The sequence below is a fragment of the Cetorhinus maximus genome, chromosome 11, assembly GCF_964194155.1.
Source record: "Cetorhinus maximus chromosome 11, sCetMax3.hap1.1, whole genome shotgun sequence".
NCBI classification, from domain to species: Eukaryota; Metazoa; Chordata; class Chondrichthyes; order Lamniformes; family Cetorhinidae; genus Cetorhinus; species Cetorhinus maximus.
In genome coordinates, this window is record NC_135889.1 from 33,245,589 (window position 1) to 33,265,412 (window position 19,824).

General features: G+C 42.9%; 1 protein-coding gene across 9 annotated transcripts in view; it reads left to right on the forward strand.

The window, feature by feature from the left end:
- LOC144686492 (diacylglycerol kinase beta-like) overlaps nt 1–19,824 on the forward strand; it is a 691,325-nt gene that overhangs the window by 355,759 nt on the left and 315,742 nt on the right. For all 9 annotated transcript variants that reach the window (XM_078551766.1, XM_078551771.1, XM_078551773.1 and 6 more), the window contains 2 exons: nt 4,794–4,882; nt 7,195–7,311. In XM_078551766.1, the coding sequence (XP_078407892.1) occupies nt 4,794–4,882; nt 7,195–7,311 (206 nt within the window). The remainder of the gene's footprint in view (nt 1–4,793; nt 4,883–7,194; nt 7,312–19,824) is intronic.

The following is a 19,824-nucleotide window of genomic DNA, read 5'->3' on the forward strand; positions in this document are numbered from 1 at the left end:
CAGCTGTCCAGAATGCAAAAGTTAAAGGCTAAACAAAATAAACCAAACCAAAATAATAAATAAAATCATGCCATATTCCATACAAACATCAAATAATCACCTGTGTATTCCCTTGGTGCTTACTGGTGCTGCTGTGTGGCTGCCACGTGGCTGCTGGAAGACTGCTGGCTTTCAGTTGGGGAGATTGCAGATGACTTTGCAGGAAGGCAGGAAGGCAGCAAGCTGCCTTGAGGTTGAAGGCCTGGTTTTGGACTGCACTATATCAGCATAGGTGGCGGCAATAGCAAAGGTACTTGTGGAGTGGCAGCGGTGGGAGGACAATAGCTGTCATCCTTGAAAAAGGACAGCAAGTTCATACCCATAGAGCTGCTGCCACTTACCTGGGGCTGCACCTCAGCAATCCTAACAGTGTGTTGGTGGATAGATTGCTGCAATGCTGCGAGATGCTGCAATTCCCTTTTGAACTCTGGTATCCACAGCTATTATTGCAGCAATCTGAGCATGTAGGGATCAAGCTGAGCTTGTACAACATGAGTCTGAGCTTCCACTGAAGCATCAAGACGTTGGGCGGCAGCTTCTTGAACTGCAATGGAAGTTGAGATATCGGTCATCATGATTGTGTTTTCATGGAGTTTAGCCACTACTTCAACACCAAAAAGAATGGGCTGAAAACTCTGCACAAAGCCCTGTGCCAAGTTTCCGCCGATCTCCTCCATGCTCCATGACATTGCACATATGCTTTCTGCAGGCCTGCCAGTGCATCAAGCATTTCATTGTGCATACCCAGCATCCACCTTCTGTAGACTGCTCCATCAAAGTCCTCAACTGAGATCTCTGCACCGTACTCATGTGCAACCTTGTCCTTCCGGTGAGTAGGCACTTGCCTACTGGCCATTTGTGCACGGAGTCTCACTATGTGTAGACCCTGTCTTTATGCTGTCCTCTAAATTACCAACAGTGTCAGCATCTGAACTGGTGATTGCAAGTGTGAGAGCAAGTGGCAATGTTTCTTCTTCACCACTATCTTCCTGCTCTTTTACTTCTTACTTTTCTACTACTGCCTGACCAGGTTACAGCTCCTGGGTATCTGAATGGAGAAAGGCACAAGGATAGGATTGTTATGGGAGGAGTGAGGGGAAGCAAGAAGTGCATGCTTATGTGATCTGCAGCTTATAAATCAGAAGAGTTTGTGGGATGAAGGGGAGGTGGGATGTGTAAGGAGGATTAGGTATGAGGATACCATCAACTTCAATGTTTTTAGCCCAGTTGTTGGCCACAGCCCCAGTGATGGCCACTCCAGCAATAACCACTGCAATAATGGGGACCACGGTCTGCTCCATTGGGGTAAGGCCATATGTCTGTTTTTGGCCCCATCAGTTAGCTCCTGCTGCTTCTGGTTATGCACCAACTTGTCTGGCAAGTGAGGGGGAAATGTGTCAGTTTGTGTGGTGCAATGTTTTTGGATGGCCTGCCTGCCTGTCATGATTGAATAGTTGGCAGTGTGTGCAAGTGCAAAATGTGAGGGTGTGAGGCTTGCAGCAGTGCTAAGCTTGTGAGGATAAGGCGAAACTATGAATGTTGGGGATGAGTTATGATTGATAGAGATTGTTGTTAGTTGAGTGATGGGGATATGGTGCATTGTGCAGTGTGTGAGGCTCATGGTGCAGTTGGTGGGTTCTGGCATTTGAAGATGCATTCACTGATCTTGACCATTCTTATGAGGTTAGAGAACTACTTGCTGCACTGCATCCAGGTGTTTAGGGCTAGAATCTGGGATGGACCACTACTAGCCCCATTGTTATTTTGAATAATGGATCACTAACTCCAATTGTGTGTGGTACAGTGCCTGTTTGGTTTGGCGTATTTCCAAAGGAATTTGGAGTTTTATTTTGGATGGTGATACATCAAGACAGCAATCAGGTGAGGCTGTTGGGTATACAAGGCAAATCAGAGACTCTGCTGTAACGGCTAAACACATAACAAAGCAAGTGACCATGTTTCACAATTTTATATGGAGTTCGAACAGAGAAACAGTTTTGTTTTTGGTATTTCAAGGCACATTATGTACATCACAGATTATTATTTATCCAGTCATAGTCAAAGTATCACCTGCAATGGCTTCTCTTCCTACTCCTGCACTGTTACCTCTGGTGTCCCTCAAGAATCTATTCTCAGCCCTTCCTGTTTCTCATCTGCATACTGCCACTGGGTGACATCATCTGAAAGCACAGTGTTAGTTTTCACATGCGTGCTGATGACACCCAGCTCTACCTCACCGCCACCTCTCTTGACACCTCCACTGTTGCTAAAGTAATAGACTGCTTATCTGACATCTAGTACTGGATGAGTGGAAATTTCCTTCAATCAAATATTGCAAAGACCGAAGCTATTGTTTTCGGTCCCTGCTCCAAACTCCACTCCCTAGTTACCAAATCTGTTCCCCTCCATGTCAACGGTTTGAGATGAAATCAGTCTATGCATAACTTTGGTTGATCCTGAAATGAGCTTCTGACCATATGTCCATGCCATCACCATGACCACCTATTCCCTCCTCCATAGCATCGCCCTATTTCGCCCCTGTCTCGCATCATCTGCTGCGGAAACCATCATTCATGCTTTTGTTACCTTTAGACTTGACTCTTCCATCACGCTTCTGGCTGGTCTCCTCCTTCTATATTCTGTGAGCTTGTAATCATCCAAAACTCAGCTGTCTGTGTCTTAACTCACAGCATTTATTGCCCCTGTGCTCTCTTACCTAATTGGCTGCCAGTCAAGCAATTTCTTGATTTTAAAATTCTCATCCTTGTTTTCACATCCCTTCATGGTCTCTCCCTTCCCTATCTCTGTAATCTCCTTTGGCCCCACAACCCTCAGTGATATCTGTGCTCATTAATTCTGGCCTCTTGTGCATTCCCGATTTTAATTGTTCCACAATTAGTGGCATTGCCTTCAGCTGCCTAGGGCCTAAGTTATGGAATTTCCTCCCAACACCTTTTGCCGCCCTACCTTGTTTCCACTTTTAAGGTGCTGCTTAAAACCTATTACTTTGACCAAGCTGACCTAATATATCTCCTTTTGTGACTCAGTGTCATATTTTGTTTTATAATGCTCCTGTGAAGTGCTTTGAGACATTTTAATGTGTTGAAGTTGCCATATAAATATAAGCTATTGTTTGCTAAACCCCTGGGGCTCACTACATTTAGATAATTTGGGTCATAAAAATGTGGCTTGTAATGATCTACTTCCTCAAGAAGCTATCTAGCCCTTGATCAAAGCACTGAAGAAATACCACCAGCGGTGCCTTCGCACGATCCTCCAAATCTGGTGGCAAGAAAGGAAGTCCAACAGCAGCGTCCTCTCCCAAGCCAACTTGCACAGCATCAAGGTGCTAATCACTCCAAACTAACTCCACTGAGACATGTCATCCGTACACCTGACACCAGACACCCGAAGCACTTGCTGTACTCGGAACTCAGTGTCGGCCTGAGACTCACAGGAGACTACCAAAAATGCTTTAGGGATGTCCTCAAATCATCCCTGAAGAGGTCAAACATACCCACTAACTCATGGGAGACCCTGGCTTGTGACCAACCAAAATAGAGAAGGCTCATTCCGGAAGGCAACGAACACATCGAGAGACTTCATCAGGAACGTACAGAGGTGAAGTTGAGGCGTTGGAGGGAGAGCGCTAACCTCCAAACAATCTACCTACCCAACCCTTCAAGCATCACATGTCCCGCATGTGGCAGTCTGCAGATTGCGCATTGGACTCATCAACCGTCTCCAAACCTATCGAATCGGAGTGGAAGTATATTATTTTCAATCCCAAGGAACTGCTTAAGAAGATGGAGGAGGATCTCACCCAAAAATGTAACAATTTATAAGAAATTTTTAGAGCACAGACCTCTGAAATATATCTGCGCTTATCTAATTTTGGCCTCTTGAGCTTCTCCAATTATAATTGTTCCACCGTTGGAGGCCACGCTTTCAGTAGCCTATGACCTAAGCTATGAAATTCCAAACTCTCTCATGTAGGAGTTTTGCTCCTTGTTCCTAGATGCTGGCTGAGGGCAGGCCTACATCCTCAGAATTCCAAGTTTAATTAAAGCTTGCAGAGCTTATTTAACTAGCTGTTGAAAGATTGCTAGCATGAATCAAATTGATACAGCTTACTCCTGTTAATTTGAAGTTGACTTTTGATCAACTCGATCTGAATTATCGAGAAATGCGAATTAAACAATTTTAATAAAATAACGCTTGATTGTTATTGAAATGCTTGATTGCTATTGAAACATAGCCAGTCTAAGATTTTGAGGGGGCTTGACAGGGTAGATGCTGAGAGGATGTTTTCTATCACGGGGGAATCTAGAACTAGACGGCTCAGTTTCAAAATAAGGGGTCTCCTGTTTAAGATGGAGATGAGGAGGAATTTCTTCTCTCAGGGTTGTTAATGTTGGAATTTCTTCTCCAAAGAACAGTGGAGGTTGGGTCATTGAATATATTCAAGGCTGAGTTCGGTAGATTTTTGATCGACAAGAGAGTCGAGAATTACGGGGACAGGTAGGAAAGTGGAGTTAAGCCCACAATCAGATCAGCCATGATCTTATTGAATGGCAGAGCAGGCTTGATGGGCTGAATGGCCTACTTCTGCTCCTATTTCTTATGCTCTTGAGTTAACAAATAATTCAAATTAAGCAACTTCAAATTAAACGGAGTAGCCTGCCATCCTATAAATAAGAGAAGTCCATACTTGCTATAAAAACTGTTTGAACTCCCTCCATTTTGTTTTTCAGTTTGCAAATACACAGTCCATGAAAGATGTGTTTCCAAAGAGATTGCATCATGCATAAGCACATATGTAAAATCCAAAAGGAATACTAATGTAAGTGTAATTTCACTGAACATTTGCAGTGCACACAGAAGATAGATTTTTAAACTTGTGAATACTGTAAATCTGAAAATGGAGCATTCATTGATGTATTGGAACCTTGCTTGAAGCATACGTTACATACGTTTTGTAACAAGTAAGTTAGCTGTTTGAGCAAACGCTCAAATAACCAACCTCAAGCGATGATAATCTAAATCTCTTGAGTGCTACTTCTTCACAGAGTTATAAAGAGATTTATTTGTAAGATTTTTGTATTTGAAAATTAGTTGTGCTATTAAAGTAATTGTTTAAATATATTTAATATGTATACCTAGGAAATACATATCTGGGGCAGGATCTTCAAAGTCTTGACCATAAGCCATTATAATATTTATTTGACCTATGTGTCTTTCAAGGCACTATCAATGAATCAGTCTGATGAAAATACACCCTGATTACAAGTAAACTCCTCTGGTCTAGATTTTGTTAAAACATAGCAAGTGGTCATCAAATAAAATGGCCCAGATTTTCTGACCCCAATAGTGGCTGAGCCATTCGTTGCTATTGAGGGTGGCAACGGCATTGGAACTTCCAGGAGGCGATAACACTCGAACCCCAAACTTGCAGTTCGCTAGAAATGGCTCTGTGGGAGCCCTCACTGATGGTACCCACCCACCCCAAAACCTGTTGACATGTAAACTTAGGCCATTTGCCCATTACTTAGGTAGTTTATTACCCAGATTTATTAGCACCTTTCAATGCAGCTCTTTAAATTAGGAAGAGTGTGAAAGCACTCCAGCACCCCGGTACATCTGACACTGTTCACCTTGCACCCTCCAACACTGTTCATCCCCTCTCTCAACTACTCTCCACCCCCCATCCCTGACACTGCTGAATGGCTGCCCCCCCCCAAAAGCTGCTCAACCCCTTGCTTGACACTGCTCAATTTCCAAACACTGCTCCCACCTCCAGAAACCCAGGGGGCTGCACCCTGACACTGCTCGCCCCCCCAACATTGCTCATCCCCTACACTGCTCACCCACCTCCTTCCCACCCCAAAAAACTGCTCAACCCCTGACACTGCCCACCCCCTCCCAAACCCAAAACATTGATCACCCCGACATTGCTCACCCCCTCCTGCACACCAAAGCACTGGTCAACCCCGCTCCTGCATCCCTGACACTACTCACGCCCTCCCACACCCTCGACACTGCTCAGCCACATGCCACCCGCAGGAGGTGCAGGCTGAGCTGTGTTTGAGGGGGTGCAGGGGGCCAAGCCGTGTCGGGGGTGGAGGGGGCCGAGTCGTGTTGGGGGGGCGGTGGTGCTGAGCCGTGTTGGGGTGGAGGGGCGAGCTGTGAAGGGGTGGGGGGAGGTGGGAGGGGCTGAGTCGCATTGGGGGTGAGGGTTCACAACAGTGGCGGGGGGTTCGGGCCAAGCCGCATCGGAGGGAGGGTTCTGAGCCACAGCAGGGGGAAGGGGCCAAGCTGCTTAGGGGAGAGGGTGCTGAGCAATGTTAGAAGGGTGAGCAATGTTGGGGGTAACAGGGTTGATTGGGGTGGGGGTAAGGGAACCTAGAATTACAAATGGTTAACAGGTATATTTAAAACTGTGAAATTCACTGAACTGCAGGCAGACCTCAAAGGGATGGGGCTTGTCTTCAATTCATGACATGAAAGGGGGCTTGGCATCATTGGAATTCCACCTGGACCACCTCGTCGCTAGATTCAAACTGGAGCAGGACGGGAAGGTCCTCATGTGGTCAGTGGCGTGCACTCCTGCTCTGTTGCTGACTGGAAGCTCCAGGCCATTAAAACTCTCAGAGTTTTGCACTCCAAAAGAATGTCACAAAAATTAAATGAACACCACCATACAAGGTCATTCCTGCGAGAAAAAGGGTTGTTATCAAATTGGAAAACTTGTTCAGGATGGTGAATATTAAGTTTGAGATTGTGACCTTTGTTTTTCCCTGTGTGCCTCCCCCCAGCCCCATACAGACTGACAGGTGAAAAGCGTGTAGGGTCTTTGAGCATCTTAAGATTTTAAAATTGAATCATTGTGAATGACTTTTGAAAAGATGGTTGTTCCAAAGATTATTTTATGGTGATGATGTCATTCTGAAAATAGTGCCCTCTTTTTTAATTAATGTCAGCGAAGTAATTAACTTTTTACATTGGGATTATTTGAATTGCATCTGCTGGTGTGCTTGTTTGTGTTATGCAAGGGTACTGTTTGATTCATACAAACTAGCTAATTTTCTGATTAATATATGTTACTGATCCTATGTTTTCTATGTTTTTTTTTCTACTTCTTTACCTGCTATTAAGGTTATGCAGCATGTTTGGGTGGAAGGGAACTCTCCAACCAAATGTGATCGGTGCCACAAAAGCATTAAATGTTACCAGGGTCTCACAGGTCTCCACTGCGTTTGGTGCCAAATTACTGTAAGTACGGAGAAAATAAATGGTATTTTTTTGAATGAATGAACAAGGATTTTTGAGAAGACCCAGTACTATGTCATGAGCACTAGAGGGCAGGCTGATTTCTAGGCGCAGGCAAAGGCTTGTTGTCAGCTAATGGTGAAATGTTATCCAGAAATGCGGTGTATGGAACAGGAGTGGTGATGACCATGAAAAAAAAATTGTTCTTTGTGAGTTTCATAGTTCAGCACATGAATAAGATCTTTTCAGTCTCTTTGTGTTTTATACAAATCCAAGTGATGAAGATGAGTTTCTTTTTAAAATGAAGGGAGAGGAGCAAAACAGGTGATTCCATGGATTCGGTTAAGATCACAACTCTCAAGACATGGGGAAAATAAAAGAAATAGATATTAACCATTGATGTATTTCATGTTAAAAATCGCTCATTTTGTATTGGATGTCATGCTGTTGATGGACTGTAAAACTATGGCATTTCAGTGTACAGCTCTTCCTCGTGTTGCTGAAACTAATTTTACACTAAATGCTGCCTCACTTACCTTTCAATTTACATTTTCCGAGGTGCTCTCTACCAGTAAAATAGTGGTTCATCTGCAGGAATGTGAGATGCTAATGCCTGATTTTTAAAAATAATATAGTAATGGAAAGAGGGATTCTTAAAAGGGGAAAAGAAATGTTCACCTCACTTCATTGTCAAGTCCTCAGAGTAGGATCTCACTCTGGTGCAATTAAATTTCCATAGAAGGGATCATAACTGCACAAATCCAGGTTGCTGCAGGAACCCAGGATGGGGGTGGGAACCAAGGTCAATTATTGTACGCTCTAGCACAGTATTTCTGAGCTTAATTATTTCACCATAATTAATGCCCCTACTGACATCATTAACTCAAAACAGATCTAAGCATGGAGATTAAAGATACACCTCAGGTCCAAAACACTATTTTCAGTGTTATTGATGCGTTGGCTTATGGACTTCGCCTCAATTTCTGTATTTAAAACTTTGCCCATACAAGAAAAGCAGAAAAGCTATTACATTTCCAATTTTTCCCAGGTTTATATTCGTTCATGGGATGTGGATGTCGGCCAGCATTTATCCCTAATTGTCCTTGAGAAGGTGCCTCCTTGAACCGCTGTAGTCCCTGTGGTGTAGGTGCACCCACAGTGCTGTTAGGGAGGGAGTTCCAGGATTTTGACCCAGCGATAGTGACGGAATGGCGATATATTTCCAAGTCAGGATGGTGAGTGACTTGGAGGGAAACTTCCAGGTGGTGGTTTTCCCATGTATCTGTTGTCCGAGTCCTTCTAGATAGTAGTGGTCATGGGTTAGGAAGGTGCTGTCTAAGGAAGCTTGGCAAGTTCCTACAGTGCATCTTGTAGATGGTACACACTGCTGCCACTGTGTCGTTGGCAGAGAGAGTGAAGGTTTATGGATGGGGTACCAATCAAGTGGGCTGCTTTGTCCTGGATGGTGTCAAGCTTCTTGAGTTCTGGGAGCTGCACTTATCCAAGCTAGTGGAGAGTATTAGATCACACTCCTGACCTGTGCCTAGTAGATGGTAGATAGGCTTTGATGAGTCAGGAGATGATTACTCGCCGCAAGATTCCTAGCCTCTGACCTGCTCTTGTAGCCACAGCATTTATATGGCTAGTCCAGTTCAATTTCTGGTCAGTGGTAACCCCCAGGATGTTGATAGAAACTGAACTGGGCTAGCCTCACTGAGTATTCCTACATTTTATGTTTTTAGTTCAGATTTCCAGCATCCACAAGATTTTGCTTTGGCTTAACAAAGAAAGCAGATTATTTTTTAACATTTGAATTCTTAGTCGTCTTAACAGAAAAGTGCTACATTTTTTTAAATGAAAAGTTCATATTTTACTGTGCATCATCAGGATATCCAGTTTGTTAATCTGTTTGTCACTAACATTGCACAGCAGGATTTCAAATGTCAAAGCCAAGCAAACACTAAATATGTCTTTGTCAGAGTTCATACAAGAAATAACAATCCTGAGGTACTAAAATCACATGTGCTATGTAATTATCAGTTCCTATCAAGTTGAGATAAACTATTTTAATACCCGTGACCTCTAGGCCACGCAGGTTATGGTTCAGTGTGTGCAATGTCTTATAGAGCACTGTAGAAATCTAAGGAAATCAGACAGATAAATACAAACGTGTATTTTATAAGTGGTGTACATAAGGAGCAGTTTTTGTATTTCGTGGTATGTCAGTTGACACGTTTAATGTACAGCTGATCCCTCATGACTATTGTCACTATGAGGAATGTATTAATTGTGCTGATTAGTAATCGAGTAGTGCATATTACATAAAAGCAAAAAACTGCGGATGCTGGAAATCCAAAACAAAAATAAAAATACCTGGAAAAACTCAGCAGGTCTGGCAGCATCTGGGGAGAGGAACACAGTTAACGTTTCGAGTCCGTATGACTCTTCAACAGAACAGAACAGTGCATATTGCATGTTTGCTTTCGAAGAAAACTAAATTGCTGGACATATAATTAGGTTCACCAAGGGGTGGTTTTTGTCTTGACTATTTGAATATTCTTACCTTTTATTCTCAATATGATTATAATTTCTTTAACTTGTATACAAAGTTAGGAATTTCTGTTGTACGTAGGGAAAGCCACCATCCCCAGAGTGTCACGTTTCGGCAAAACTCGATATGAATTGTGTTTGCTGGTGAGTGGGTTGTTTACTCAGTTTGCTGTCCTATTACAACTAATGCAGCTCCGCCAAGTCACTGATTTCCTTTAGTTACGATAAAAGCATAAGGTGCTTTTCCTCGTAAGTATGAGAAGAAATGTATTGGAAATGGGAGGATGATCTGTGCACAAGTTTGAGTACATTTAGTGGACTATATTTTACCTAATTTTACAACAGAGAAAACATGACCGCCATCTGAATTGCGATGAAAATTGAGTTACTGGTGTATTAATTAACACATAAAAATGACATGGCATAAAGTTAAAAAATTGCATTTATACATCATCTTTTAAGACCCCAGCATGTCTCAAAGCACTTTGCAGGTAATCAAGTACGTTTTTGAAGCATAGTCACAATTGTAATGTAAGGAAGAGGTGAGAGTGACTGCCCTTGATTTCAAGGCAGCATTTGACTGTGTGTGGCATCAAGGAGCCCTAGCAAAACTGGAGTCAATGGGAATCAGGGAGAAAACTCTCTGCTGGTGGAGTCATACCTAACACAAAGGAAGATAGTTGGGGTTGTTGGAGGTCAGTAATCTCAGTTCCAGGACATCACTGTAGGAGTTCCTCAGAGTAGTGTCCTCGGCCCAACCATTTTCAGCTGCTTCACCAATGACCTTCCTTCCATCATTAGGTCAAAAGTGGGGATGTTTGCTGATGATTGCACGATATTCAGCACCATTTGTGACTTCTCAGATCCTGAAGCAATCCATGGCCAAATTCAGCAAGACCTGGATAATATCCAGGCTTGGGCTGACAAGGGGCAAGTAACATTTGTGCCAGGCAATGACCATCTCCAACAAGAGAGAATCTAACCATCACCCTATGACATTCAATGGCATTACCATCGTTCAATCCCCCACTATCAACATCCTGGGGGTTACCATTGACCAGAAGCTGAACTGGACTAGCCATATAAATATTGTGGCTCCAAGAGCAGGTCAGAGGTTTAAAAACCCTGCAGCGAGTAACTCACCTCCTGACTCCCTAAAACCTGTCCACCATCTACAAGGCACAAGTCAGGAGTGTGATGGAATACTCTCCACTTGCCTGTATGAATGCAGCTCCAACAACACTCAAGAAGTTCAACACCATCCAGGACAAAGCAGCCCACTTGATTGGCACCGCATCCTTAAACATTCACTACCTCCACCACCGACGCACAGTAGCAGCCGTGTGTACCATCTACAAGATGCACTGTAGGCATTCACTAAGCCTCCTTAGACAGCACCTTCCAAACCCACGACCACTACCATCTAAAAGGACAAGGGCAGCAGACACATGGGAACATCACCACCTGGAAGTTCCCCTCCAAGCCACACGCCATCCTCACTTAGAAATATGTCGCCATTCCTTCAGTGTCACTCGGTCAAAATCCCTCCCTCCCTAACAGTACTGTGGGTGTACCTGCACTATATAGACTGCAGCGGCTTAAGAAGGCAGATCACCATACCTTAAGGATAATTAACGATGGGCGATAAATGCTGACCTTGCCAGCAATGCTCACGTCCCAAATGCAATTAAAAAGAAAGTGCCACAGAATTCCTAGCCTCTGACTTGATTTTGTAGCCGAAGTATTTATATGGCTGGTCCAGTTACATTTACAGTCAGTGGTTAGCCCCTGGGTATTTATGGTGGGGTTTCAGCAATATCATGGGGAGATGGTTAGATCCTCTCTAATTGGAGATGGTCATTGCCAGACACTTATGTTGCATGAATGTTACTTGCCACTTAACAGCCCAAGACTGAATGTTACCCAGGTCTTACTGCAAGCAAACACAGACTGATGAGTTGTGGGTAGTGTTGAACACTCTGCAGTCATCAGCGCACATCCCACATTGGGCTGTATGATGGAAAGAATATCACTGATGAAACAGATAAAGAAAGGCCCAGGACAATATCTACAGTGGTGTCCTGCAGCTAAGATGATTGGCTTCCAATAACCACACCAATTTCTTTTGTGCTAGGTATGACTCCAACCAGTGGAGAGTTTTCTGCCTGTTTTCCATTTACTTCAATTTTTCTATGGCTCCTTGATGCCCCGCTCATTCAAATGTTGCATTTATGTCAACGGCAGTTATTTCCACCTGACCTCTTGAAATCAGCTCTTTTGACCATGGTTGGACCAAGGCTGTAATGAGGTCAGGAGCTGAGTGGTCCTGGTGGAACCCAAACTGAGCATCAGTGAGCAGGTTATTGCAGTGTAAGTGCTACTTGACAGAACTGTCAATGACATCTTCCATCAAGTGCTGATAACTGAGAGTAGATGGATATGGTGGCAATTGGTCAGATTGGATTTGTCTTATGTCTTGTGGACAAGATATACCTGAGCAATTTTTCACATTGTTGGGTAAATGCCAGTGTTTTAGCTGCACTGGAACAGCTTGGCTAGTGGAGCAGCTAATTCTGGAGCACCAGTCTTCAGTATTACAGCTGGGGTTTGTCAGGTCCCATAGCCTTTGCTGTATCCAGTGCCTTCAGCCATTCCTTGAGATTCCCTGAACTGAATCGAATTTGCTGAAGATTGGTATCTGTGATGCTGGACACCTCAAGTGGAGGCCATGTTGGATCGTCCACTCTTGTTGAAGATGGCTGTTGGTGATTCAGCTTTGGCTTTAGCTCTGATGTGTGGGCTTCCCCCATTGAGGATGGGGATGTTTTTGGAACCTTGTCCTCCATTTAGTTGTTTAATAGTCCACCACCATTCATGACCATGTGGCAGAACTTTGATCTGATCTGTTGGTTGTGGGATTGCTTTGTTCCATCTGTCGCATGCTGCTTCTCCTGTTTAGCAAGCAATTATGCAGTGTCTGTGTGAGTGGTATTTTCCATCAACAGGGTGCTGCCATCAGCCCAAAAAGGTGATCTGCCTACCACACAATTGAGCAATATCATGTAGAATTTCAGTGCCGGTGTGATGTATAGGCTGTATGCCCCAGCGATTGGCTGATTGAATCAAATAGCATGTCCCTTTGGTTGTTCATAATAGGCAGAGTACAGACTGTACTTAACCAGCCTGTACCTGCAAAACGTCTACTGTTAATGTGACTCCACATTTACCAAATAATTCCGAGTGTGCTAATAACTGCACTAACAACCAATTTAAGATAATCAATCAAACTTGCAATGTAGTTCATTTACGCTTGCTAGAAGTGACATACATTCATACGCAGGGACCCGTTCTGTGCAAACAAAATGAATAAATTCAAGCCTTGCGCCTTTTCTGAATTAGCCAGCAGCTTGGGGAGGCTATAATTCCCCGTTGCTTTCGCCATGGAAAAGCCTCAGCCAGAGTCTATTTCCAACCAATCAGCAGCCTTTCCTCCCGTAGTACAAATTGTTGTGATTGTTTGAAATTTGGCATTCTTGCGTTTGTCCTGATAAGTGTAAGAATAAAAGCTTTGACAATGTGCCTGTCTTTTCAGCAATATTCAAGTTCTGCACTACCAAGTGGCTGTTTGAGATGTTAATTTTGTGGTGGCTTTTATTTTTGCGCTTTGGCCAAGTGGGCATTGTGACTGAAGCAAGGTGAGGTGCAGGTGAATAGGATGTTGGTGTTGCAGTTACTGACATTACACACTCTTGGCAGTAACCTCATACCTGTTGACAAAGGCTAAGGCTCCTCCACCACTTCATCTGCAGCTCCCTTACCTGCCCGGGAGCAGTCTCACCCTCCTTTTTCTGATCACTTTAATGAGATGTAACCTACTTTCTAACATAAGGGGTGTGATTGCCTGGGGAAAAATGTTCTGGTAACTCTCCCCTTCCTGATGCTTTTCAATGTTTGCATTTTGAACTCCAGCTCAAAAACTCTTAAACCAAAGTTCCTCGAGTTGCAAACATTTGCTGCAGATGTAGTTGCCACAACTTCCCAAATGCTGCATATATGGAACACTTTTGCACTGTCATCTCTGTCTAATCTTGCTTTATGCATTAAAGTTTTATGAAATTAACTCATTTGGTTGATTTTAAACGAATTACTTAAGGTAAAAGAAACATATCCTTCTTTCTCTGCACTGAATTCACACACTCACCAAATTCTTAACTGCTAACTGTCTTACCGTCTTTAAAGTTTTAAGTTAAATTCTAAATGTTAGCCCTAAATTTCAATTTGGTCTACTTAGCATCTTACCAGAGAGTCCCACTCTGACCAAATTCTCAACTTCCCAACCTGTTTAACATCTACTCGGTTAAAATTGTGCTTAGTTTCTTAGAAGTGTCCATATTTATACTCCACATCACGCTGAGAGATGTCAGAATTCAGGGCAATAATGCTTTTACTCAGCAACCAGTGTCAACATCACTCAATCCCAGGTAAATATAATACAGTTAGAGCAAAGCAAATCCCCCTCAACTCTGTCTAAGCATTGTGCCAAATTTGGGGTAATTTATGCTGTGGGTTCCTGGACACCCAAAGTTTGCTCATATTGAACCTTTACAAAGAGAAAACATGTGCTAGTTTGTTCTCATTCTCAGGATAAATATGTGGTGTGAAACCCATTCCAACTTTCAATTTCCAAAAATATAGCTTTAATAAACAATATTAACTTTATATCTATGTGAAATTAAAATTGGCTACGGTGATATTTGGGGAAATTATCAGATTTTATTTTCCAGTTCCTAGTACCTTGACTAAGACGACGCAAATACAACATTCCTCCACGTAACAAGCTCCTAAATTCAAACTGACTTTTAGAAGGGTCCTTCTCCACAGTGAGGGAGGGAAATCAAAGGATTGAATCACTCCTGTGTGTCTGTGAGCAGCTGGCTCATGAGAAGCATTTTCAAAAGCCATGGATAAGGTCATCCAATTACCATCTTTACAGGAGATTGGCGCATAGCATTGAGGAGATTTTAGAGAAGAAGGAAAGGGATTATATAAGGCTGAGCAGTGAAATGAAAAGAAAAATCTCTTCAGCTCTAGAAGGATGCTTGAGAACATTTTGAGTGGGTGTTTTCATCAGTTGAGTGGGAGAGGGTTAAATATCAGCAGAAGTAGATCTAAGAGCTGCCTTGTAATTCGATTGAAGTCAAATAGATTCAGTTGTTTGTGCCAAGGGTGGCTCATGGAAACTGCAGTCACCAGAGCATTAATTATGTAGGATCCAGAGTTTGTTTTCTGTATTTGTGATCTTGGAGATATCTCTTTGAAGTCTGCACCTACAGTAACCCTTATCATATCCCAAGTGTGTTCACTCTTTCTGAAACTCTGATAGATATTTTTTTTAAAGTTAAATTGTTGACAGCTAGTAATAAATACTTTCTGAATAAAATGTATTTTGTGACAATAGACATATGTGACTAATTTAAAGAAATCCTTTGTTGTGTCATTGGCCTACATATGTTAAAATTTTGAATCCAGGAATAATTAAGCCGGCTCAGAATTCAGTTTTAATTAATTCCCCACATTTTGTTTTTAAATCTTTAAATTATAAAGAAGACAGCTATGGCGTAGTTGCCATCATTGTAAAAATAATCATCTATACTTTGGATGGATGAATTTCAACTTGGAAAAAGCAACAATAAAGAAGAGGGAATCCTTCCAATGTACATATTTGTTTTTTATATAGATCGAATTACTCTCATCTTACTCACAACATGATTCCAGTTTAGCCCAGTTTATGCAAAGAATCTACAGCCAACAGCTGTTCCCCACACATGAACCAGTAATCTTAGCGATGAGTGTCATGCTATGTGGAAAAGCACTGTAAACTTCCAAAGCAGACTGCAAGTGCATTTCCTAAATGAACTCTGGGTTCAGTCTGCAGTCAAAAGTTTTGATGCAGGATCAATCCGAATATTCAGATCTCAGATGGAATCATGTAGAATATTCTAGTCTTAATTTGTCCAAAGCTTTGCCTGAAACATGAGTCTCACTGTGGGCCAGAAAATGAGATGCATATCCAATTTGTGGGCACCCAATTTTCCCATGGGTAATTCTTTTACTAATATACATGGGCCTCATTTTTTTTTAAAATTGTGTTTCGAATGGGCCCCTGTAGAATTTTTTGGCTTTGGATGAACCACTGCCCAAGTAAACTGGGCTCTTGATAATTCAATGCCTTGGCCTGCTCATGCAGGCTTCTTGAAGCAATTTTGTTGTTGATAAAAGTCGTTTCTTACTGCAGTTTGAATTAGAATTTGCTCTATCTTTTAGTTGGTTTTACTGGATAGCCTGCAATTTTACCATTTTAAAGTTTTCTTCCTTGATTTCCTTCATTATTCTTGATTGCTGATGGCATTTAAATCACACTGTACAACGTGGTAAGGATGGGTGTTTCAAACACTTAGATAGGCATCGTCCACTGAATCCAGTATCATGGGGCTAACTGGAACTGTTCTAATGGAGTTAATATTCCTCAAGGTATTGAAGACGAAAAACCACTTCCTTCCTTTTTAAAGGGGTAATGATGGTGAGACTCGAGACTCATGTTGCCACATGCCTGTATTGCTTTTGATAAACTTTCACCATATGAACTGCTGTGATTCAAGAAGAAGACCTGCCATCATCTTCCTGATGGTAATTAGGTAGACAAGGACGGTTAATGATGGCATTGCCAGAAATGTTGACACCCTGAGAGAGAACTTCTTAAAAATGAGATTCTCATTACTGGTCCAAACTAGCTTATCTGAATCTCCTATTCCACAGGCCCAACCCAAACTATTGTGAAGCAGTGAGGGCCTTGCTGAAGTGCCGTTATTTTAATTACCAAATATTCTATTTGTACTTGATCACTTTTTGAAAATTAACAAATAATTTGCAGCATAAAAATGAACTTTCAGCCTCCATCTTGGGTAAATGTTGTTAGTTTTGCAATTAGTATTTTTTTTTTAACATGCCATGCTGGTCCTGTGGGGAAGAATGTTATTTTGCCACCAGAATGCTTAACTGTTTCTTTCAATCTGCCACTCTCTCTCCTGGAATTGTTCACATATTAAACGTGCTGTCTATTAAATTTAAAGTGTTATTACTGTGTCTTTAGCCACCAGAGCATGAAAGAAGTTACCAGCAACATTATGCCTGTTACAAATGTATGAAAGCAGCTCCAGACTAATCGTCAATTCTCTTGGAAGCTTGCCTTAATGTTGGTAGTGAGTACAAACTCTTTGTCAGTGTAACTTATTCTTTCTCTGAAGCCCGCCTGCTCGTTTGAGAGGATGGTTTCTAAAACCAATTTTATCCGGTTAAGGACGACCTGTTGAGCCACCTTGTAGACCATAGATAGAAGGGTCATGGAACACTTAGCTCCTGGAATATTGGGCTGGTTTTCCTGGCTTTAGAATGGCAATGACTTTGGAACAGCGTCAGACTCCTTGGATTATCCCTGTGTCAAAGATGTTGGAGGCAAGTTTTCCAAGCTACATCCTTCCATTTGGACCCTGGTTCTTGAGGAATTTGGAATAGATGCCAATGATCCCAGTGGCCTTCCCAGATTTGGTGGCTGTCAGCACTGTCTACACTTCTTCAGTGGTGAAGGCAGCCAAAAAGGTGCATGGAATGGCTTTTTACAGAGAGAGCTTAAGCAGCTTTTGTACTCTACATTTGTTTTCAGTGTTGGTCATTGCCTTTGAGTTGGTTAGGATCTGCACTGACCTTTGGTGCCTCATGTCAGGGCAGTGAGGTAGCACCAAGCTGGTGAAGCAAGTTCCAGGGCTTCCTGCTGGATTGTGAAGAATGCAGGTTTTCAGTGGTTTCTCACCATTGTGCTAATCTGCCTTCATTTTGGAAATCTTTGAATGCTGTTACTTTGTCTGGTTCTTGAGTGATATTTAACCTCTTGCTCTCCTGGAACCAACATGGCTTGTAGTCTTCCAGAAAAGCCAGTTGTGTCACCATCAAGCTTCATCTATATGACCCCACGTAATAGCTGAGTATCACCCTGGACAGTACTCTCACTATCTGCCTCATCTCATCAACGCTGGTCAAAAAGTAAAAACCAGGCATGAACCTGGTCCAGAAACTCCCTGAAATGTCATAGGGCAATGCAGCAGAACATTTCACACTGCAACACTGGCCCTATTCTTCTCTGCTGCAGAACACTACTCTGCCTCATGATCCTGCAGCCGCCAGACAAAGATTATGGGCATGTAGCTAAACATGTCCATCAGGATGATATCAGGAATGCTTAACTTCACACTAACCAAGTAGCTTCCAGTGCTGTCCCACATTGCCCCTGCGGCAAATGGCAGGGAAATCATTGTGCCCCATGAGATGGACAAAGCCATAAGCAACACTGACCTTCCCAATCACTACGACTCAAAGACCCACCAATTCTGGGAAACAGCATTTTCATGCAGCTGGTTTAAACCCACTATTCAGATGGGCAAAATCATGGGATGCATGTAGGTTAAAGAAATAGCACCTCATCACTGACCTAACAGCAGAGATCCCTGGCTTCAACCTTCTTCAAAGATAAGGGAGTGTTCAACCGCATCTGCACAAGACATGGATGATGCAGCTGCCTGCTCCATAAGTGGAAGATAAGGAATGGCCTGACGAGAGATTGTGGCTGAGAGTCCCAGACAATCAAAGACATCACATTACATCAATGCGCCCAAGGAGATCTGTTGCAGGAGGCACCTCATTTCTCCATTCGGCATCTCAGGAGGCCATCAAACAGCCAAACTGGACATCCCAGGATAAGGTTTTCTTGTCATAAGAAAATAGAAGCAGCTGTTATACTTACATACTCTATGAAATATGCCAAATGTGAAAATACGCTAATTAAACATTATTGCCAGCTGCATCTCTAGCCAGGATAGAAAGTATCAGAGTCCTTTGGCTATACTCATGCGTCTTGTTTGGCCTTTTTTTTTTACTATTCATTCATATTCATTAAACATGTAAATTAAGTTGTAAAGTTATAGGCTTTGCCATGGGGTCGATACTGGTAGGAAACATGGAAGGATATAAATTCAGGCATTGGCATCGCAATTCACAATCTGCCCATACCCATTCAGATCGAGGTGAGCAGCAACAAAATTTTGCGCACCCACCTCATCTAAATGATTATAGCATCAGGTCGATGGGGTCCTGTGCTGCTGCCACCTTTTTTAGCACTGTCAGCTGCCTCTGCACTCAGCAAGGAAGCCCAGAAGTGTTATTCACAAACCACAGTTCACCTAGCCTGCTATTCTTAAAGGCAGGCTGTCCCTCTTAAATGCTGGTGAACACCAGGGAAGGGAGAGGGTTCCAGGATGAAGGATGCAGCGCTAGAGGCATTTGTGGCAGAGGTGGGCAAGAGGAGAGGCACCATGGTTCTGCAGGGTGATTTAGGAGGCCTTCAAGAATCACCCTCACAAGGAAGTAGGAGCTGATGGTCAGCGAGGTTAACTCCTAAGGATCTGGCAGCAGTGCCACAAGAAGTCTAATGATCTAATACGGGTGGTTGTGTCTTCACATGGCATCACCTATTCACAAAATGACTAACCCCTCATACTGCTCAATGAACCAGGCTCACATCAGTATTCCGGAAGTACATCCCGGCACTCAGGACTCATACCTAAATCCAGATACTCCACCTCACCCTGTCCCACTGCCAGCCTCTCACCTGCCTGTCACTGCCTACACATATCTCCAGCTATTTCATCACTTCACCCAAAAGTAGCATAACACAATCACTGGCATTCTACCCTCTCTCTTGCAGAATAAGTTAGTACATAAGGGAGCAGAGAAGAACCAGAGAGGGACAAGGCTGCTTGCCTCATCCTGAGCCCTATGGCGGAGATGGTTGTCTGCACATAGTGCCGGCTCCAACAGAGCCTGTGGTACCCAGCGTCGCTGAAAACATTGAGGGTG